Here is a 23,821-nt window from a genome sequence, read left to right as displayed (position 1 = left end):
TCCTAACACTTCAAGTATGGTAGACATTAAAAAAATAAAACTCACTATTCATTATTCATTTTACAAATGGAGTCACTTCCCTAGAAATAGCAAAGAAGAATCACTCAGTCTTCATTTTTTAATAAATGTTTTATTTGAGAATAGTTTTAGATTTACAGAAAAATTGTGAAGAGAGTACAGAGACTTTGCATATACCCTACACCCACTTTCCCCACTGTTAATGTCCTACATTAGCATGGTACATTTGTCATAACTAATAAACAGATATAAAAATGTCATTATTTCAGGAATACAGTACTTTATTCAGATTCCCTTAGATTCTACCTAATGACTTTTTCTGCTCCAGATCCCATCCAAGATACCACATGACGTTTCGTTGTCATGTCTCCTTAAGGCTCCTCTCGGCTGTAGCAGTTTTCAGATTTTCCTTGTTTTGATGATTTAAGGAATACTAGTCTGATATTTTATAGAATGCCCCTCAATTTAAATTTGTCTGATGCTCTTCTCACAATTAGACATTACAGGTTTGGAGAGGAAGATTGCAGAGGTAAACTGCCATTTTCACCACGCCGTAACTATCTGTTATCTTCATGATTTATCACTGGTGACGGTCTGTCAGGTCTCCACACTGCTACAGTTACTGGATTATTTGGAATTCTGCACAGGGAATTTATCTTTTTGCCTCCATTTATTTATTTATTTATTTATGCAATCATCTATTTCTGTGTGGATGCATGGATATTTTACACTCTGCATTATAATCCAATACTATTTATTTTTTGCTCAAATTTTTCTAGCTCAGCCATTGGAGTTCTTTCAGGTGGCCCCTGTGTCCTTTTGACATGGCCCCCACCCCACATCATTTTGGGTTTTCTCTTTTTTTTTTTGGCACACCCTTTCTTTCTGGAACTGTAAGATGCTCCAGGTTCCTCTGGTATATTCCTTGCCCCAGTCCTTGATCCAGCCATTTGTCAAAGGTGGCCTAGAGCACAGCATTAGAAACCAAGACCTGGGCCTTGCTGGGTGAAAGCCCCTGTCATTTTAAAATCATTTCTCCTCCCCTCCCCCTCCTGCTTGACTGTATCTGCTATTAGACCGCAGGACATTCACATTATTTCAAACTTGGTTCTAAGAAGGAAATTACAGTTTAATTTCTTAGGTATCTGATGATTTTAACAGTTCTTATTCTACTTTACATTTTAAAACTATGATTTTAATTTCCTTGTTTTTGCTTTCCGGGTATTAATTTTTTGTGTTTTGTTTTTCTCCTTAAAGCCACTGAATGTTAAGGTAGTAAGATTCCTAAGGAAAAGAAGGGTGTGTTACTTCTCTCCAGGTTTAGCTAGGTGCAGTCTGGTAATTCAACTAGAAATAGCAGGGTGTACCTAAGTCCAGGAGGAGCTTAATATATACTGTCCTTATTCAACCCTGGCTAAAAAGGACTCTGTGATGACCACAGACATGCAAGGGATGGTTGTAAAAAAATGAAGAGGTTGCAACAAAGGAAGAAGAGAATGACACACAAATAACACTACCAAACCAAATAACCACCTCGTATTTTATGATGTATATGACAGAAAACTGGCTTTGAATACCAGGAATGGCTCTTTCATAGCCGCAGAGTCAAGCATGTATTCTGTCCAACGTCAGGACTTTCAACCGTTTTAAAAGCCACAAGGACGTCCTATAATAGCTGAGGCTTACCAAATTCTCATGCTACTAGTACTGAGAAAGTCTCCAAAATGATACAAAGAAGAAAAATTAATAAATAAATAAATGGATGCTCCCTGGCGACCTGAACAGGTGAGATTACCTATTTGAAATGCTCATCGAAAGGGCAACATCTTTGCAGCCAGCATATGCATACAAAGCACAACATATTAGATCCTGTGATTGCCCTTCCTTCCACTTTCTCTTCCACTTAGTGCCTTCCAAAACTTGCTCCCTTCCTCCCGAGGCAAACACTCTGAATAACACTACAGAGCCTCAAATGGATGATATATATAAAACCAGGGATGACTGAATCACAACACTTACGCTACTCCTAAAAACCAAGGCCCCCTCAGGGCTACAGCAAACCTACAGTCCAGAGCCAGGAGTCTCTACCGATCCTGGAAAACAGCTCTGACTGGGTCACTTAACACAGCTAAGCCCACAACCAGATTCAAAATGTTGGCACCCATTATCTAGATTCTAATGGATATTACTGAGCCAGTCCAGAGATGGGCTGGCTGCAAGCTGGGCGTTTTAATGACTTGCACTCCAATCAGAAGTTGATAAAGGTGGGTCGCCTCCAAACACTGCTTCATCTTTTCTCATAGACACAGGTTGGATTCAGAGGATATGGTCTTTAGCCAGCACAGAGATGGAAAACAACGCACAAATCAATAGAAAAAAATAACTTCTTTTTATTTACAAAAAAAAAAAATCCAAATATTGGATGCTGTAAACAAAATTCACAATCTGTTCCCTCTAGCGCTGATTCAAATAAGTCAGTTTTTAAGAGTCCATTCTCCAGCAACTCCTTTTCTGCCTGTGACACAGACTAAAGTGAAAGTATTCCAAAAGAGTGACCCCAGGTGCGGCGTGCTGCCATCAGGGCCTCTTGGAGCAGGCGATGGTTGTAGAGAGGTCGGAGAGAGAGACAGCCAGCGGGCAGAGCATCCTCCATTCTGCAAGGATTTGCAGCCAGTCTCGCCAAGTTACTTGACATCTTCCAACTTTGTACTGTGACCATGGACTTTGTTAGCAAGCCATTATTATGACAAAGTATTACACAGAGATTCTTTCTTAGCGCTGAAAAGGCTATACTATAAGAGATCATAAAGAAATACTATATTCCAACAGGTGGTATATATGAAATTACTCTTTTTTTTTGGTTTCATCTAACACACGCTGTCTTCAAACAACAAAAAAGCCTACTTTCGAACTGCTGACAGCTTTTAACATAATACATTTCATTTACAAAATAGTTCACAATATTTATTTGACAAGCATTGCAATGAAAACAACTTGACGCACAATAAGGCAACCTACGATCAGCAAACAGAAAGGGGTGGCAAAAAAACGGTATGTTCACTTTTCTTGGCGTTTCCTCCTTGGCTTGGCTTACAGACATTCTTCCATCCTTGCAATTTTGGAGCCACGTTAAAACAATCCACCCAATATGAAAGTGAGCAAACACTTGATCCCGTTTCTGGAAGGGAAAAGTCCATCTTGATGTAGGACGTCTTGAGGCAACGAGATTTTACTGCAAATGAAGTCAACTTGTTAAAAGGGCACTGTCACAGGTGAAGTGTTCCCTGACATGCCAGGCTGAACAGGTGAGAAGAGACTCCAGAAGATAAAAAACTTCTTCCTGCTTTAAAGTAACAGCACACTCGACCAGATAAACACAAAGGTAAGCAAATCACAGGCACTAATCAGGAATTGAGAGCTGTCCTTTTCTCTGACCTATGACACACGGCTCTCTCTCACCAGACATTCAAATGTTTAGGCCACACATCCACAAAGAGAGACATATATTCCACTGTTTGTTCAACTACACGTGCACAAGACTATAGTACATACAAAAGGGAAATAAATTATATAAATCTTAAATGCTGAAGGTTGTCTTGAGTACAGCCTGTTCTATCTGAATGCCAGGTGCTGGCATTTCCAACTATGCTACCAGCCCCAGAGTAAGCAAGAAAAGAACATAAACATCTGAGAAAACAAATGAAAAGCGTATTTTCCAAGAAGGCCCCTCCAAACAAAAATCTGTGTCATAAAATAACACCAGGTTGTTGCTACGTCAGAGCCAGAGACCTCCAGATTCTTTCTGAAATAGTGGACGACTCATCAGTCAAGAGTTAGGATGAGAAGGAAGAAGGCAGATCACCAGCTACTCCTCCTCTGTTCCCGAGGGTTCCCTTAGTTTTCTTTTAGGAAACATCCGAACAGGTAAGGAGGCGGAGCTCTGGCTGCTGACAGTTAAGTATCAGGCTTAATCTGCAAATGGAATATTTCCTGGGAATTTACAATGAATTTTTCAAACCCAGGGCTGGAGTGAGGGAGTCTGAGCCAACATGGGAGAAGAAAGAGTTCCTTACGTAACAGTGAGTGGCAGTGCAGTAGCTGTTACAGCTCGGACAGAATTCACAGGGACGCTGCTACGACAAACCCATCAAGTTCTGGTTAAGGCTTCAAAGAAAGATGCACAAGAAAGGTAGTGCGGGTGGATTAAACCAGCATTGAGCATCTGAGGGATGACCAGATAACAAATAAATTACACTGCCAACAGGATGATGCTAGTCTCTTCCCCAATCCCTCTTTAACTGATGACAAAAATCTGGTTGACTCTTCACAGGAACGATCAGAGTAAGCAGTCATCCACTAGACTTGGTAGGGGTTGTGTAGCTGTTTCACAATACAAAGGGAAGGTTGTCGGGTGTTAGATTTGTTTTTAACAAATACATTTTCAAAGACCAGTGTCCAAAGGAATTAAGGGCTGAGAGAAGGGATGGGTTTGGGATTAGCTGTCACTGAACTGAAACAGTAATGCCGGTTCATTTCACAAAGGTGTAACTGGTCTCTTGGGAAACAGAAAATAAAGTTGGATCTGATTGAATGCAAAGTGAGTGAATTTAAAGTACAGTACTAAATACTTAAATGCAGTGTGACAAACAGGTCAAAGATGTTTCATATTGGCATGAATTTATAAAATTTTATATATAATATATATTTCATATATAAATTTTAAGTAATCGTGCAAATACTCTTTAAAAAGGGTCATTTCACATTTACTAAATTCTAGTGGTCCTGGAATGCACAATGCATTCATTTAAAAATTCATTTAAATATTAATAAGTAGTGTTCAGATCACCAGAAATTCTTTTTAGCAGTCAGGGATTTAAACAGACTATCACTGATCCATGATCCACTGGATTATACACCATGGAGGTATGCAAGTATTACTAAAAGTAAAAGGGTTCAAACTATCAAAATGGCAGTTTAGTGTAAAAAACGAGTGCTCTGCCCAACAAATATTCTCCCATTTGTGGAATTCTATGACTCACCAAAAAAAAAAAAAAAAAAAAGGAAAAAAAAACTCACTAAAAATGTATAATCTCTGCTCTTCCTATCAAATATATTAATTGTTTTCCTCCTTCATTCGCTTTAATTTTTTTAGATGTGGGTTTTAATTCATCACTGCAATATGCCCACGTCTCATGTCATCCTGTTGAAAACATAAAAGCACACAGTATTTAAACATTTCCTATATGCTACATTTTTCTAGACCATAATCAATGTATTGTGTGTATATACACATATCACAAATATGTATATATATACACATAATATACACACACATACACATGTACCTAGGATAATATCACACCAACAAGGTTAATTTTATACAAGTATTTGTCAAGAAAAAATAGGGCATCTCCTCCACCATTCACAAGCTTATGTGTTGTTTTATTTTCTTCTTGAGTCCCTGATAAAATAGTCATTAAACCATAAAATTTTTCCACTTCAAATTTTCAGAAGGCAACAGGCACTTTGATGTATATTGGTGTGTAACAAATATAGTAACTCTTTATATATTCTATTTCTTTTCTACTTGGGTATTTTTATCTGTTAAATCTTTGGTCCTTGAGCATACTTTCTTTGCTACAGCTGTTTTTGCTTGCATTTTCACATTTAAAAAATGCGAGCTATGCACGCAGCTGGAAATAATGGATTGTGTCATCATAAGTTCTGCTGTTTGTTATGAGAATTGCACCCTACTACTGCTCATTCGGAGCAAGCCATTTCTATTAGCGCAATGGGAGAGTTCCACAGAAAGCACTTGCTACAAGCCTCAGATAGTAATCCCAATGTTGGAGTCCCCCTTCCTCCTGTACAGTTGTTACTATCTGAACTCCTGAATTGATAATTTCGTTGGAGTGAGACCCTTTTTTCCTCTGTATTTTCCCTTTTGTGAATTCCGTCTTATAAGAAACTCTCCACTTGTCTTTTTTTCCTATGGCAAAGCTATGGGAGCAGGTACTGCAAACCCATATTGTCATCAAGCTTTTTTTCTCTTGTTATTTTAGGAGAACCTGGTTGTTTTTAATGACAGGTCTCTTTTGTTTCAGGACAGAATCCAGTTGGGTAGGAGAATGAGGGAAGGTTGGTGGTGGTGGTGGGGCGGGTTATTTTGAGATCATGCTCCCATACCTAGGAAAAGATCCACAAGCTTTGCCAAGTTTAAAACCAGGAGCAGATCATCATTGCACACAAAACATATCCCTAATCATGGCTGGGTCACTCAGCCTTTTTCTTTTTTCTTTTTTTTTTTTCCTATCTTGTCTGAAATGGCTTCCCCACAGGACACTTTTAAATGATTCCTAATTGCAAGGTAGCCAAGTAGAGTATGTCTGTTGCTGGCATGTGAACACTGGCTGGACCTGTGCAATGTAGTAATTGCTAAAGTTGGCATCTGCTACATACGGGGCTGGCTGGTAATAGCAAGTGACATTAGCCACGTTAGGGATGACATTTTGGTCAGCTAGCACCCGGATAGCCAGCATTGTGATCAGGTTTAAAGTCTGTCTTCTTTCATGTCCCATCAGGCACACGGTACTCTCATTCACCACTCCATGAAGGGTCATGAGATAGTCATACTTGCGGTCTTCCAAGCCCACGAAGTGGTTCTGCAAATAGGACTCCAGTTTTCTCTGCTGCTCTCCAATGTCTGAGAAATCGATGAAAAATCTAGAACACATATACCTCTGAAGGGTCTTGATCTCATCAGAGGCGGGCCTAAAGCCCCTCACTAAGAGGTTGCAGTACTTAAGCAGGCCTCCCCCTCTGATTTCCTCCGGGTTCCGGGTGGCAATGATCTTGTTACAAAGGTGATCAAAGGCTTCGTGGAAATCGCCATAGACGCTCTCCCCGATTATTGTGGGGTGAAACGTTTCAGTCATTGGGTTCTCTGAACATTCGTAAAAGAGGAGAAGAGAGTCTAATTTGATTTGAAAAGAATCTACACTAAATTCAAACTGCCTCCGGAGGGAATCCACAAATTTCAGTTCCACATTTTTGCCACTGTTGTTTGACAGGGATATAAGACTCCATCGGTCAGAGTCATTGCACACTTTAACCATTTTCTGCACATAAGCTTCCTACAATTTAAAAGACAAAACAAGAAGATGAGCAAACCTAGAAAAAAATAATCAATAAATAAGTACATCCTCGTCACAGCTGAGAATTATTTTGCTCCTTCCCTTTTGTTTTGTCAGGTTTCAGCAAAACACTACCTGCAGGCTTAAACATTAAACATAAACAGTCTTCTCAAAACAACAACAACAAAAAGAAATACATTTAACGAGTGGTTTTGCCGTCTGGGAAAGAGAGTAGAAATAATGGTGTGAGGCTTTTGGCAGACATAGCGCAGTACTAGGAGGTTCTGTTGTCATGCCTGACTTTCAAAATGTTATTTTTTGAGAATGATCTTATAGGTACAATATTCACACAATATCACCACAATATTCAAAAGACAGAAGGGCCTACAGGGAAAAGCTAGTCTGCCTCTCACCCTAGTCCCTAGTCACCTAGTTCCCCTCCTGCTAAGGGAACCGATAGGATTTGTATCTCGACGGTCCCGCCAGGGCTCCTGCAGTTAAAATCAAATATGAACGAAATTAAGACATTCTGGAAGGCTGGTTCCTCGGATAATTTTACCTAATTGTATAAAACGAGCTTTGGACCAAAGTGGGGAGGAGGGGACCCATTATATCCTGAACACATGAACCAACCTGGAAAAGCACCATATATATGCTTAACACACGGCGTCACGTGAAGGCAGCTAGGAAATCTATTCACATTCTCCAAAACAATAATAAGAACATTGACTAGCCTCTGCTGCAGGCTGCTCTTTTCCCAGAAACTAAATCATCAAATGACTCAAAAAAAAAAAAAAGAAAGGTTCACATCATTTCACTCTTCCACTTATCAGAATCTCCTCTGGACACGACTCAATAAAGGAAAGCCAAGAGTTAAAAAATGAGAAGGAAGAGAAGGCAGGGCAGAGGAGGAAGCAGAAGACTTGGAAGCTGAAGCAGCTTAAACACTCAACACAGTCCACGCACCTTGGTTTCCTCAGGAAAAAACTCAAAAGCAAAATCAGCCAGGGCGCCCACCTGGGTCCGGGCCGCGGACGTGCGCCCCTCTGCCCGCCGCGCCGCCCCCGCGCCCGGCCCGCCGCCGCCCCCGGCCCCTCTCGGGAGCTTTACCTTGAGTGTGAGTGGTGTGATCTTCTCTTTGTTCACCCCTTCGGGTAAGAAGTCCAACAGGCAGTCCAGCACGACGTCCTTCACAGTCTGAAACTCCTCTTCCCCGCGCAGGTCGGCGCAGAAGATGAGGTCCAGATCCTTGTAGCCCAGGCCGCTGTCCTGGTGCAGGACGTGGCTGGCGGCCGAGCCGTTGAGGCGCACGTCGCGGACGCCGATCCGCTTCTCGGCCAGGCGCCGCCGCACCACCTTCACGATCAGGCTGGGCTGCAGCTCGAGCGTGGGGAAGTTGCCGCGCCCGTGGATCGGGATGGTCTCGCTCAGGATGCCGTCCAGCCGCTGCACTTGCTCCCAGTTCAGCACGTTGCAGTGCGCCGTGGGGCTTTCGCAATAGTCCAAGCAGTGCCCGCCGCCGCCGCCGCCGCCGAAGTCGCCGCCGCTAAAGTCTCCGGCCAGGGGGATGTAAGGGCCGCCGGCCAGCTCGTCCTCAGCCATGGCAAAGTACCCTTCGCCTTCCGCCATGAAGTGCCCGCCGAACGCCACTGGGCCCTGGTCGGTCCTAAAAGAGAACAGAGGGAAGGAGCGCGCTGAGACGCGCGGCGGACAGGCGGACAGGGGCCCGAGGAGTAAGGAGCGCGCCCCCTCCCCGCTTCGCCCCCCGCCTCAGGGTCTCCCCGGAGACGCTCCCTCCCCAGGCCCCCGCGGCCTCCGGCCCGCGCGCGCCGCGCCCCGCAGAGCAGCCCCGCACCAAAAGTATCTCTGATGCATCTGGAAAGCGCAAGCGAGAGTCCCGTCTGTGTCACCTGGAGGCGGCCGCCCCTTCTAGGAGCGCGGCGAGCGAAGAACTGCGAGGCGGCAACACTTCAGGAGCCGCGAGTGCGCTCCCGGCAGCGGCGAGCGACTTAGTCCTTCCCAGACCCCCGCAGCCCGCGCCGGCCACTCCCGCCCCTCACCCCGCCCGCGCCGCCTCAGCCGCGGTGGTCCCGGAGGTGGCGGCTCCTGCTGCCGCCGCCGCCGCCGCACACACTCCCGTCTCTGGAGCTTTAGCAGTTGTGCGGGAGAAATGTCCTCAGTACTTTTTTTATACCGGGGCCTCTCTGCGCTTCCGGGGCCCGGCGCCGCACGCTCGCCACACCCTCCTCATCTGCATAGGGCGCCGCCCCCACCCACCCCGCGGCCGGAGCCCTTGCGGAGCCTAGCGCTGCAGCGGCGGGCCCGGTCCCCGGAGCGGGAAGCCGGCGGCGATTCCCGTGTGCACTGATGTGCGTAGACATATATTTGATGTATGGACCCCCCACACACCCCGCCCCTCTTATTCTTCCCTCCAACGACGAAACACTTCCGATGCCTCAAGTGTTCTAAATGGCCCTCACAACTGGTTCCCGGCTAAAGTCGCGCAACTGCAGCAACTTCCAACATAAAATTCTCGCCGTTTATGGCGCGTCATTGTAGCTTAATGACGGGGCTCCAGAGGTTCTTTCGACCCCCCCCCCTTTTAAACTGTGTGGTGTAGGGCTAGGCCGTTTACTCCGTTAATAAACCGGGCCTCAGAGTGAACTAAAGCGTCCACTTCCCCGTGCCAATCAGGCGCCACGCGTAAGGGGCAGGGGAAGCTCCCCAGGTTTCGATTCTCGAAATCTCGGGCGGCGCGGGGAACTCCGGGCGAGCCCACGGAGCGCGGGGGCGGGGCCGAGCGTGAGTCCGTCTCCCGCGCACGGGCGGCTCGGGGCGGCCGGGGGCGCGGCGCGCGTCCCCGACCGGACGCCCCGGCGCGTTGGGCGGCCCGGCGGGCGCGCGGCCGGGGGCCGAGAGCGAGGCGGGCCCGGAGCGCGGCGAGGGGAATGCGCGGCCGCCAAGTCGCGCGAAGGGCCGCTGCGCAGGGCCGGACGCTCGGCGGTGCGGTGTCTCGCCGACAAGTGAGGAGGCGAAGTGTGGTCGTCGTCGGGCGCTAAGGTTTGCCTTTTTCAAGTGAATGCGAATGTCATTGTGACACGAGCTAGTTTTCCACGACCCGCGATAGTACGAGTTCAAAGGACACAAGCGTTCCTCCCCCAGCCCCTCAACTTCAGTCGCCTCGGCGGCGCGAAAGGAGGGTAGCATTATGTTCGCGCGCAGTCGCGCTCGCACCCACGTCTTTGCCAGAAAGCGCGCCCTTTCTTCGGGCCGTCAGTTCCGGCCGCTAGCTGCCTTTCCCAAACTGAGAGTCACTTTCCTTCGCGTAGAGGCTGGGGGCGGGGGGGAGGGGGTGTTGGGGGGGTAGGGAGGGAAAGGGGAGAGAGGGACGCGCCTGGGAAGCTGAATACTCCCGCCCGTGGCCCCGCGCGACCCCAGCTGCCCGGTCTGTGAGGGAGAACGGCCCGCCCCCTCCAAACTGGGGGAGCCCCGGCCTCGTCACCAAAGCAGCGCGCCAGGCGCGCCGGGGAGGGGGCCGGTCACCCGCGGAGCACCCAGCTGCGTGGCAACGCCGCCCCCTGCCGGTGCCCTGCGAAGCTGCGTTCCCAAAGCGGAGGAACCGGCTGGACCTCAGACGGAGGCCCTGATCCCTCAGCGCCGGCCTCCACGGTGGGGTGGTCGGGGAAGGGACCCTAGGACGACCAACCACACAATTCTCACAGGCCCGTCGCTTCCCCAGAAGCACATTCATGTGTCCAGCCACCCATGCATAAATGCATCCATTCTGCTCCTGCATTCAGAAGAAGCACATATAGGCATGTGGCTTGACCACCTGTTATGTGCCAGGCACCAAGTTGAGTGCTGAGGATTTCAGAATTACTGCGTTTCGAGCAGTCTAGTGGGCATGACAGGCAAGTAGAGAATTATGGTTCAACTGTACATGTGTTATGGGGGAGGAACGATGTGACACAGAGCAGCGGTGGGCTCAGGGGAACTAGGGGAGAAGAGTGGAGGACAGATGTCCTTTGGATCGGATCATGAAAAGTGGCTTTTTCTTGGTAGTTGAGGAAGAAGGAGAAAAGCACTGTCAGCAAAGGGAAGAGTGTAAAGGAATTAGTTTGAGCAAGGCTGTATAGACCACCACGGTAAGAAAGGAGATTGGGATATTTCCAGGAACTTACTGAGCACCTCTGGGCTATACTCTGCTTAGGTCTTTACACCTAGCACCTCATTTAATCTTCAGTTGAGAAGATATTCTTCTCAGTTGAGAAAGGATTTGGAAACAGAGGAACTGGGAGGTAAAGAGATTTGCCCCTTTCATGGCTAATAAGTGGTGAGGTCAGGCCTTGAACCCAACCCATTTCTCTGGGAGTGCTGTTTAGCCATCGTTTTTTAGGAATGGGATACCTGTAGCTTACCAGTACCTCCCATTGGAAGGTAGTACAGCAGCAAGTACAGCAGCAAAAACGATTTGAAAGAAAAAGAAAAGGCCTGTTAAAAGTGCTTCTCTCAAAGGCTAATATGAATTCTGCCCCTGAAAACAAGGGCAAAGGAATAGATCATGTATTAGGTACACTGCACTAAAAAGAAATCAAGGGGTTAGCCCCACTGCCATTATTTTGTACTTAAACCCTTTTTCAAAAAATAAAGTGGAAAAAAAAATCAGAAGAGTCTCAGAGCCTCTGAGCACCGGGGCTTCACTTATGCCCAGGATTTTGTTCTGTAGGGCTAAAGGAATCTGCATTTCAGCACGTCGCCCATGTGATGCTAACACGGGCCCAGCCACACTCTACACCGAGCTAACAAGGGCCACTGCAGCCTGGTTCTCTAGGTGGGCACCCTCTCCCCAGCAGAAGCTGCTCTTTTCCGCCCAGCTGCTCTCATGGCCTCCCCCAAGAGTGGAGGGCATGGCTGAGAGGCAGAACTGGAGCCTGAGGCCAGATACAGAGAGACTGCGATGCATCAGACCCTGTGCAAGGGGAAAAGATGAGTCCCAGCAGCAGTGGGGCAAGACCCCTTCTCTCAAGCTGCCAGGGCTTTGTGGCTGACACTTCCCTGACCCCTTAACAAAGCATTCCCCATCCCCATTCGGGTTCTCCCTTCATAGCAACCTTCCAAATCTCCGTAATCCAGACCCATCGCCTCCTGCCCTGGGACATCTGGGATCTCTTACTGTTGGCAGCACTGGATGGTGCTTTGACTGGATTCATATGGGCCTGATTCATAGTGGCCACTGGATACATATTGTTGCATGAAAGCATCTGTTGTTCTTTGTCTCTCTTCTCCCCGTCTTCCAACTGAGATATTTACATTCTGGAGAGAAAAAAAATGTTCATACTTACATGAAATTGCAAATTTTGCAATTGCAAGCATTTTTTTCCCTAGAAACCAAAGTAATTATCAAATGAGAAAGTCTATACTCTCCAAACACATTCACAAGCAAGGTCATCGCTCAACACAGTTATCCTTGGATTAAATTTAGCTGCAGAGTTGTCATATATGTGTGTGTGTGTCTATTAGACTTTAGCTTCTGAACCTTTTTGGTAAATAATTTACTTTTCCTCATCTAAAAGGGGAAAAAAAGATCTATGGCAATATAATGCTGTAAGTCTGTATCTGTAATCCTTAAAAGAAAGCTTTACATACATTTCTGAGGAAAACAAAAACCAAAAAAACCCACGATTAGTTGATCTTGCTTTGAAAGTTACAGTGACAATCAATCTGGACTTAGCACAATAAGGAGAAATTCAGTTTTGGCCTGAATAATACCATTATTGAGTTCGTTATAATGTGCCAGACAGTATGCTCAGTATTTTATATACACCATTTCTTTTAAACTTTCTCCAAATATCAGAGGTTTGCATATCACATCCCCATTTTCCAGATAGGGAAGATGAGGCAGAGGAAGGTTAAGGAACTTACAGAAGTGGCAGAGCCTTGGTTCAGAGCCATGTGTGTGTCTGCTCTCCATCTCTTTCCCTGCCTTCTGCCTGTCTTCTCATTTTCCTTTTAGACTTAAAACTGAACTGGAAATGCACTCTGCTCCTTCCTTCTTTCCAAGTTCTGTACGTTCAGATTGGACACATCACTGAAGCCCAAGGTGTTTTATCCCGAAACAGCTCTTGGGGCCAGAATGCACCTGCCTGGGCCAATGGGAGTTTCTTCCTCAGTCAGGAAGGCCTGCCACCCTGGCAGGGGGACCTAGCAAGCCAGCAGCCTTCCAGAGAGCCTACGAGAAAAACACACACACACACACACACACACACACATACACACACACACACACACACACACACACACACACACACTGTAACGGGGTGGGAGGTTCAGAGTCTGCACCAAGTTCACTTAGCAGTTGTGCTGCCCTTCCCATTTTGCTTTGTCTGCTTCCTGCCTTTTCAGGAATGGTTTCAGAAAATAAGCAGCAAACAAGTATGCAGTGATTCCCTCAAGCTCTACGCAGAAGGAGAGAGAGAAGAGCTCAGAACACTGCTGTTAGGAACACTTCTTTTCTCTCCCCGGATTCTTGTCTCGCTCTTGATCTTTTCACACCAGCCCTGTCCATTCTTTCCATTGATTATCCACCTTCCCCTGCTTCTGCTCTTTGATCCTTTCCACCAAAAGTGACAGGACCCTGCAGAAACTCCTTGCCCCTCTCCCTCCCCAGGGTCAGAGCAGTGGCAATGTGGGGAATTTGGGCTACTCCCCACCTCCTTGCCATTCACCGCCTTCCTAGGGCGAAGCCCAGTGGTTCCTGAGGCAACTGAGGGACAGACAGGTGTCCTTCTCCGGGCATGCCCGTGCAGAAGTCCACATTGCAGGGCAAACCAGAGAGCTCTCTGCCGTCCTGTTAGGGTTAGTAGAACAGCAGTCAGTTAAAGGGCCTCGTGTAAAAATTAAAACTCACTTGGGAAACTACATTACCTCTTTTCCCAGGGAATGCTGCTTACAAAATGACTCTCCCCATGTTTTTTTCAGGGAAATAAATGTTTATTCAGGGCCTATCAAAGTCCAGAAACATGCTAAGTCATACAGCTTCTAGTCTTGGGAATAGCAGTCCATCATTTTATTACTTGTATGGTTATTAGCAATCAACAGTTTAGTTCTATATTTTAAACTATTCAAACCTTTTCATTCTGTACTATCTCATTTTATCTTCAAAATTATTCTGACCAATGTGCAGTCCTAATTTTAGAGATGAAGAAAGTCTAGGTAGTTTTTCGTAAGTTTACATAGCTAGTCCTGGAAAAGTTAAAGCGAGACTCAGTTGCTCTCAGTCACGGGCCAGCACCCCTTTCTTGGGATCACACTGTTTCATCTTCTATCTGAGTGTATTTAAATAATCGATAACAAATCGTTCAGTTTGAAGAGATCCTCTAGCCACACAGAGGGTCATTTGTATGGACTGCATTCTCACCTGTGAACATCTTATAAAAACATCTGTACTCTACAGTTGAGCATCTTCTAAGTGTCATTTCCTAAGTTTATTTTTAAGAGTATTTATTTGAAGTATATGACCACATAAAAATAGTTCTTTGCACAGTCAGAGATCAGTGAGCTTAGGAAATTCAATATGCAAGCAACACAGTCCTGTGTCATCACTCTTAAAATCAAACTCAATACAGATCATGCTTTAATAAAGGTTTTCATCAGAAAGACGAGCCAGTATTTTCTTCTGCTACTATCAGTGCCGATTATGCCGGAAGTTCTTCCTGTTTTGACATCTTGGTGAAACGCTTGCCGTTTAAATCAATGTTGCAAGTCCCTTGGACCAGACTGTTTTCTTTCCTCCAAACAAAAGAGACATTCAAAAGTCACATTCATTTGGCAAAATGTAAACTAGAAATATACATGTATTTTCAAAACCTACCAAATATGAATAAGTAAACTGTTTTTCCCCAAAGTCATATTTATGAGTTTTTCCTTCTGCAATTTGTATTAGAAGAATATTTAACTTCTCTGAAGAAAATGGCGATGTTTAGTTGTGGTGCTTGTAAAGCTTTGAGAAGGGCAGAAAGGGGGAATATAATGAATTATTCCTTTATTCTAAAAGGAATTTGGCCAAACTATGTATGTACCTTATGAGAAGGGGGAAAAAAAAGACCATCTTCTATGGGTATATCCAGCTCATTCATATACATTTTTAGCCAATTCTTACCTTGTACAACATACCTTGTATGTTGATATATTTATTGGCCATGGATAGTTGATTTATATGAACTTTCAACATTTCAGAGATAATTAAACATGGTATATATCCATTTTACTAGCACCATTTTGATATGCCAAATCCAGAAATTGCATAACTGCCATATGAATTTATAGCAGCTACAAAAAATATACTTGCTCACATGCTTAGACCATACACTGATTCAATAATGCATATACTTCCTTGTTTGAAAGGATTATTTTTTAACATTTCTACCATCACTTTCTTTGTTAAAGTCTTTTCCTCTTCTTTCCCTTAACCTCAAAATTAGCTGCTGCAAAGAAAGAAATCACAAATTAAATAGTACAATTAATGTTATCCTGATGTTTGGGAGAAATTGCTCCAGAATATTGTAAGCAACCAAAAAGCACATTGTCTTAGAAAGTCTGAGAAGCTGAACACAACAAATAATCTTTAAAAGAAAGTTTTTTTTCCCAAAGCTACTAGGATGATGAACACATTTAAAAGACAGGTTTTTTTTTTTTAAACTGTTCAAGTTGGACTCTGGGAAGATAAATTTGACCACCTTGAAAATTCTGGGCTCCTTAAGTAAAATATGAATGGGAAAACCAACTGCAGACTCTCTAAGCACTAAGACACCTGAGTTTATTCTAGCAATATGGGATAAAAGAGATTCAAGTTTAACGTTCTAATAAAAGAAAGGCTTCAGGATGCTAGTGGATTAGGCATTACTTGAGAAGGTGTAGGGGGAAAGCAAGAGCTATCAAAGTTGTTAATATTTGAACCATGGAAGCTTCTGACTGGAGATCGATTTCTAAGAAGCCTCAACTCTAGCCGGGGTCCTAGAGGTTAAAAGGGAGTTTGCACTAACACATAATTGAGTAGCCACAGTTTAGATAACTCTAAAGGGCCATAGAACTGCCCTCCAGGTTTTGATATTTGTAATTACTCAATGAGGTCATTGTTTAGCATAAAAGAAGTGACATTCTTGATTTTTTCTTATCAGAAAGCCATTTTACAATATTAAAAAAGAAAACAAATGGCACATGAGATTCTTTGCTCCACAACCTCTCCCTGGTTTCCATTAAAATTCTGAAGATATTTGGTTTTCCCTCCACTGGCATTAATCTGGTAGCCATACTGTCCCCATCTACTCAGCGTGAGTTCTCTGTGAGCAGTAATTCAACGTACTTGCACTGACCAAGAATATATGACTTTACTGTGTGTTAAAAAGAAATGCTTCTTGTGAGCACTTGTGACTTGTCTAGTTTATTCTAATCTTCTACTCCTGACATGTCTTGGAACATTATCTCTGTCCTTCTTTGGGTTACAGGGCTTGTTGAGAAAGTCACCAGTCACAGGTGTGTACATGTGACACCGGCACCTTGAACTCTCTGGAGCACTGGAAACTCCTGCAGGTTAGTCCGTTTCTTTCTCAGAGTAACACATCTATATTTTTAATTCATTATTTAAAAAATAAAGTCAATAATCATAAAAATAAAACATTAAGAATAGTCATATTTAACTTTAAATTTTACTATAACATTATAATTATGTAGTACCTTGCAATGTTTTCTATTTTATATGTTATAATTCTCGACCAAGTGCAGAGATGACTTTTAAATATTTCTGACATGAAAGTAATTACCCTTTGCTTATTGGATAGATCATTATTTTGAGTCACACTTTCTTCATAAATCAAAGAAATTGAGTTATCATGACTAAGTCTTAATCTGCTTTGTGTCTAAAGCTAGCAAACATTTGGATTAAAACATTGAAAAACAAGGTAATTATTTAGTTGTTTTATCTACATGATATTAAACAGCCAGATGTCTGGTTAAACTTCTTATGCTTAATAGAGCAAAATGGAAATTTCAGTTGTCTTCTAAATTTAATTAAAGACCAATTTGATCAAAACATTTACTCTGGAACTTACATTATTGATTTTGAATGCCCGTATTGATCAAATTAACCAGACGCTTTGCAAACTGTACTTCAAGCTGCACTAAAACCTGGGTAGCCTGAGCCTTTAGCTTCCCTTAAATCCCAATGCAGTGCACAACCCCTGAATAGGTGAGTTGCAGTTGTGTGTGTGTGTGTGTGTGTGTGTGTGTGTGTGTGTGTGTCTTGCGGGAGGGGGTTTGGTCACAGCCGTAGTGGGAAGTGAGCCTATGGGTGTACACATCTGCTTATATCTCCCCTAATTTTTTCTCTAGGTATTTGTTCTTTCCCACATCCTTTCTCATTCCCTATTCATTAATACAGATAAATGACTGTTGAATCAATCTAGTGCTATCAGCTGCTGTTAACCTTTTGTAAATCCTTAAGGTCTGATCACTATGGTTACCTAAAAATCACCTGGCAAATAATCTAGATTAAATAGCCTAAATATGTCCTGTGTGTCTCTAGTAAAATTCTCTATTTAGGAAGATAATGTTGTCAGTTGGAATATGGTCAACTTTAAAGTTTTAATAAATATCCTCAATGCCATCATGAAACAGTTTCCAAACTTATGATCATTTGATGACTCATTTTTCTGAAGCCCCAATTACATATGATTAATGGATTTCATTGCAGATTTAACTTTTCTCTCTTGTTTATTCTTCAGTGTTTCTGGGAATACTTCAAAAGTTTCCACCACATTCTGTTTTTTAATCAAGTGATTTATGAAGAATACTCAGTTTTAGATTTCAAATTGTGCTTTCATACATGAGCTATAAAACTTAAAATATAACATTTACTTGTATAAGGATGTTATGTTACTACTTATTCAAATTTTATAGTAATAAGCGTATTGATAAAAACTTTTCTTATTTTCTTACAACATTTAAGTATAGTGACTGTATAGCTCAAATTTTAAAAAGTATGTGGTCTGAAAATACTAATAGGCTTACGAGAACAAAGGGACAGTATATATTTTTTTAACATCTCTATTGGAGTATAATTGCTTTACAGTGGTGTGTTAGTTTCTGCTTTATAGCAAAGCGTATCAGCTATACATATACAAGTATCCCCATATCTCCTCCCTCTTGCGTCTCCCTCCCACCCTCCCTACCCCACCCCTCCAGGCGGTCACAAAGCACTGAGCTGATCTCCCTGTTCTATGCGGCTGCTTCCCACTAGCTAGCTATTTTACATTTGTTAGTATATATAAGTCCATTGCCACTCTCTCACTTCATCCCAGTTTATCCTTCCCCCTCCCCATGTCCTCAAGTCATTCTCTACGTCTGCGTCTTCATTCCTGGGACAGTATATTTTAAGTCTGTTTAGTTCTTCAAAAATCTAAGATCTCATGGTCATCCATCCACCATACAGGATTCTGATTATGCCTTCAGTTCATTCCTCTCTGACAGCAGCATTTCATATCATCTGTTGGCCATTGTGAAGTTATAGCAGAAATGAAATGTAGGGGTTTCAGTTCAACATTCACAAACCCATAGACGTATCACCATACTCTCCCACTTAAAGATTTTGTACACCTAACTGAAGCACTGATCACAAATATCAGTTGTAAAATTGAAATGTAAATTATTCTCTCAAAGCCTGTGGACAAATGTGGTGTCTCCCTGAAGAGCACTATAGTCTTCTCAAACGCAGGGGCCCCAGTTTTAGTCTCTTGCTGTGACTTTATCTATAAGGCTCCCTTCATCTTTGGCCTCAGTCCAATTTGCTTTCATTTGGGGCCAATGCCACTTTGTTTGTTTAAATCCAGTTTTGGCTAATAAATGCTTACAATGTATTTTACTATGTTTAATAGCACTAGGAAATTGAACTTTGATTACAATTAAGTAGAACATAGCAAATATGATATCATTATAGCATAAGTTGTTTCAGCATCTGTGTTAGATAACATTATCCAAACACATGAAACAGTCAAATTTCTGACTTGACCATCCCCTGCAGGCAGTGACCAGCTGCTTCTTGCCAGTTGAAGTCTGTTTTTTGTTATTGCTTTGCCTGTCAGTGGCTCATCCTCATAATTCCAGAAATGCTGTTGAATTCCCAGTTGTTTCCTATATTTTTTATCTGTTACATTATTCCAGAATTATAATTGAAGGAGAAAGAAAGAAAGAAAGAAAGAAAGGATGGAAGGAAGAAAGAAAGAAAAAAGAAAGAAGAAGGAAGGAAGGGGAAAGAAAGAAAGAAAGAAAAAGAAAGAAGGGAAGCAGGGAAGGAAGGAAGGGAAAGAGAAAGAAAGGAAAAGAATGGCTGCTCTTACAGAACTTCACAAACCATTTTCAATCAGGATTTAGGTAAGAGGTCAAACTCTAGTCCAAAAATAGCCAGTTCATTTTGTTTTTAATAAATTTTAATTCAAAGCATTTTGGCCGTAGGGAGAAACTAGGTTTGTTCCAAAGGTCCAGAGATGCTAGAGATCAGCTGTCTGTGTTCCTTTAACCTCATGGCAAGGCTGCCTTAGTTAATGCCACATTTTCCTTATTATTCATTACTTGGGAAAAGTCAATGGCTGACATAGAAATAGCTGAGTGCATTATTCTAAAATGAAGTGATTAAATCATGAGGTTGAGAGTCGGATGCAGGAACCCTGGGGATGGATATTTTTTCCTAGTTCTTAAGACAGATTTTTTTCTATGAGAACTCACAACAACAATTAATCCCTTCAAAATGACGGGGCCATAGTAAACTCTATTCAAGGTTGAGCCTCAGGGGGTGTGGGGAGGAGCAAAATAGTTAACACAAATTTCTGTTGAGGAATTATAGGGGCCCAGAAAGATATGGACTGAAACACCCACATGTACCTTTATGTCATAGATTTGGAGAAACGATCCCCCGGTGCTGAGCTGAGAAGGAATAAACATAAGATTATTATGGTGGGCCAAGCTGGAAGGGTAGACTGGGCAATAGGAAGTGAGAAAGTGCATGGTGGTGTATCTCAGAGCGTGCCTGGTGCTCTGCAGGCTAGCTCTACCGCAGGAGCTGGAGTGGGGCCCTAATGCTTAGAAGCAAAAGCCCCCAGTGGCAGAGGGGGGTACCCGGGGCCAGGTGGTGCTCTCCTGGGCATCAGGCCCCAGGAGGTTCAGATGATGCTCCCAATATCTGACTTCAGGGAATTCTCTCTAAGGACGTCTACCTTGAGGCCCAGCCAAATTTATCTTTTTCCAAGTCCCACCTGGACTCCAAAGCAGGTATATCCAGATCTCCATCCTCCAGCTGGCTGCTGGTGAGGGGTGACACTGTGTACAAAATCTGCTTGTAGATCTGGAACTGCTGGGATAGAAAGAGGGACCTTTAATCCCTAGGACAAAGAGGTTTACGGTGCCTCTTCACCAGGACTTCCGGTGTAGTAAACTGGTAGGTTATCCATGGTCTCCGTAACAGGAAGGATCTCCAAAGTTAGAGAAGATGGAAACATCTTCCTTATTCAAACACCACATAAAACCCTCTAATTAAGTTCTGAGCCAAGAAGAGATCTCAAAAAGAACAGCCAGCTGGCAGGAGCTGGCCCTACCAGCAGCCTCTGACCCATGTACCTGAGCACTGTCTTTCTGTGCGGCCTGTCACTTTGATTACCTCTGTCACCACTAATTCTGGGACCTGATGGCTTCTCTTTAAACTGTTGGCCTACGTATAACTACATCCTTCCTTTACTTCATTCTTCTGCAATAGAGACATGTAGCATTTTCAAAATTAATGTGATTCTATACTAAACTAAAAAGGCAAGATGCCTCACCTAAAGTCACATTTCCAAACTCCAAGTTCTTGATCCTAAGATGAATACGGCCCAGCCCCCAAAGCTGTGCGATTTCCTGCCCAGGGTCCTCCTCCCACCACCCCACCCTACGTGTTACTTGGTCAGTTCTCTAGCTGCCATATTTTTTCCTCGTTCTTGTAACGTGGTACATGTTCAAACAATAGGCTGAGATAGATAATAAGAAGGGATGGTCAGGAAAGGCCTCTCTGCAGAGAAAATAATTAAGCCAACAACTAAAGGATAAGCAACAGCTAGCCATGAGAAGTTGGGGAAAGAGTGTTCCTGGCAGACAGAGCATCTGATACCCAGGCAGCAAGAATCTGGTGTCCTGGAGGTACTGACACAAGTTCTGGAGGGCCAGAGTATGTTGAGGAAGAAGAGAGGTCATAAGATAAGGCTGGAGAGGAAGTCAAGGGCTCCATCTTGTAGGCCATGGTGAAGAGTTCGGACTTTGAATGCAAGAAGCCACTGAAGTGTTTGTGCAGGGGAGTTACATGTTCTGATTTATCTTTTGAGAGTCTCCTTGCTGCTCTATGGAATAAGGAATCAAAGAGGAAAACATAGAAAAAGGGAAACTAGCTAACAGGCTGCTGCAGATATCCGGGCAAATGGTGATGCTAGCTTTGACTACTGTTTTTCAAACTCTGGATCACACAATCATTTTGGTGGTCTTGACCGGCAATATCTGTGAAATAGAATGGTGTGCAATAGAAAATATCAGAGGCCATCGTATCACTTCATGATATTTTCTCTCAGTTTCTTATGGACATACATATAGATATTCAAGTAGTAGATTGTACTGTGAAGTGGGTTTATCACTCTGAATAGTGATCAAAGAAGCCACTGACCCATACAGGATGGCCACAGTGGAGGCAGAAAGAAGAGGAGATCCATCACCATAAAAATGTCTTCAAATACATGGAGATGGAAGAGATCACCTTAAAAAGGACATAGAGAGGAGACAGATTTCTATGATATATTTTATTTCATTTTCAGTATTGTATTCCTATATTTATACCCTGCCTATTCTTTAAAACATTATTTACAGTAACTTATGCAGAGTGATAATCAGATTGTACCATTGACATAGGAAAATGACAGCTAACCAGCCATTTTTTTAAATGGTACATTTAAAAAGAACTGGAATATAACCTGATGGTCACCAGTAGGTCTTTCCCTCACCTTTCCGCATTACTTTTCTGGATCACTGATGGATCTCTAGCAGAGTTTATAAACAAGTTCAGAATATTTACCCAAAAAGTGGCGTGAAGGGGAGGAAATATTAAACTCTATGTCTATTCAGTCTTCATTTCTTCTGAGGGAGTGTCCCTTGATCTTCTGAGGTAACAATACTAGTTTTGTTGAACTTCTTGACAATGTAATCTGATCTGTGCTTGGTTTAATGTACAAAGTCACCACCATACAACTAGCTATTCAAAAACTTGCATTATCACCGCAGCGAGCGATAAAAAATGTATTGTGCCTTGGGTCAAATGCCCCGTTTATGTTTCATTTTGCCTAATATAGGATAGAATGACCTCTCTAAGAGAAGGTCATCTAAATGAGTCTCTCTCTCCAATTCTACTTGAGCAGCTTGAATTTAATCTGCTATTTGGGATAGTCTGTAACCTGATGAGAAATAGATTTATAATAAAACATCATTGAAATTCAGAAGCTTGCCTTGGAGAGAAAGGGTACATGCCATGGGCAATTAGCAAATGCAGAAATCCTTTAATTATAAACCATGCCTTTGCCTGAGGAACTTTGTACTGTGCTGACGAGAGGTGGAATCTAATAGTAAGCCTTTTCATTTTAGGTCCACATATACACACACCCACAATCTAGGAACATGTTAAGACCCATATGCTCCAACAACCCATTTACAAATTACTAGATGAGAACAGCATTAACTCCCTACTCCCTTTGCCATTTAAAGAAAGCAAGCTCACTACTTCATCACGTTTCTTCTTCCTGGGATTCTCTGCATCAGTTGTAAAAACATGCCTCTCTCCCCTCCTATCAGAATCTTGTCTTGCTTTGGGGGTAGGTGACAACCAAAGACTATAGTGGTATTTCAATAGCAGACTCTTAAAGATTTCATAGTCAAAGGAATGAGTCTCTAATTGTAGAAAATTAACTTCCTTTGGGAACTTTACTAGTTGCTACTTGAGGTGCCTTCCACATTGCTTCTCAAACTAGATCACCCAGGTAACTAACTGCATATGCTGAGTGTCCACACATTTTGATAAAGCCACCCAGAGAGCCTCTCCTGACCCAACTAGTTATGCTGCTGACTCTACCGTAAAGCCATTCCTGTGCCAGACGAAACACAGAATTTCAGCAAGTAAGGAGCTGAAGACAGGGTAGCATCATCATTTTCAACCTGTTTTTTCATTCTCAAACCTCACAATGTTGGCCCTTTCTGCAGAATTTCAGTTTGATTTGTATTATTCACTGAGGAAGTCTGGTACATATAACAGCTTCCTTTTAACATAGATAAGACCAGCAGGCTAACAGTTCTTTGGGTGAGTAGGATAATTATCAGGAAGCTGTTGATAGTTCATTGCTGACCTGTAAAAACCTAGTAAGAATGAAGTCAGCTAAAATAATGGATCCATTTAAAGTTTGGGTCATATAAGACGTCATTAAGGATCACATTATTTCAGCAAAGAAAATATTACAGAGAGCTCTCCTCTTAAAAGAAAATAGTTTTTCTGCTGGAGAGTTTCCAAACCGCACCATTGCAAAACCTAAACACTCCAAACCATTGAAAGCTCATGTTTAACT

At 43.2% G+C, this 23,821-nt stretch overlaps 1 protein-coding gene and 1 long non-coding RNA gene across 2 annotated transcripts in view; one reads left to right on the top strand and one right to left on the bottom strand.

Annotated features, from left to right (window-relative positions):
- Positions 1 to 2,384: 2,384 nt before the first annotated feature.
- TENT5A (terminal nucleotidyltransferase 5A) lies at positions 2,385 to 9,341 on the bottom strand. Its single transcript, XM_033428563.2, has 3 exons — positions 9,007 to 9,341; positions 8,262 to 8,817; positions 2,385 to 7,151 (listed from the first exon to the last, which is right to left on the bottom strand). Exons 1-3 carry the CDS (start codon positions 9,024 to 9,026, stop codon positions 6,375 to 6,377), a joined length of 1,353 nt encoding a protein of 450 aa, XP_033284454.1. The 5' UTR covers positions 9,027 to 9,341; the 3' UTR covers positions 2,385 to 6,374.
- The window catches only part of LOC117201427 (uncharacterized), a 294,394-nt gene continuing 279,349 nt past the window's right edge, over positions 8,777 to 23,821 (top strand). The window contains exons 1-2 of the long non-coding RNA XR_004483441.2: positions 8,777 to 8,884; positions 16,655 to 16,739. This is a non-coding gene — a long non-coding RNA (uncharacterized LOC117201427). The remainder of the gene's footprint in view (positions 8,885 to 16,654; positions 16,740 to 23,821) is intronic.

The sequence above is a fragment of the Orcinus orca genome, chromosome 12 (assembly GCF_937001465.1).
Source record: "Orcinus orca chromosome 12, mOrcOrc1.1, whole genome shotgun sequence".
NCBI lineage: Eukaryota > Metazoa > Chordata > Mammalia > Artiodactyla > Delphinidae > Orcinus > Orcinus orca.
This window is presented reverse-complemented; position numbering and strand designations above follow the sequence as displayed.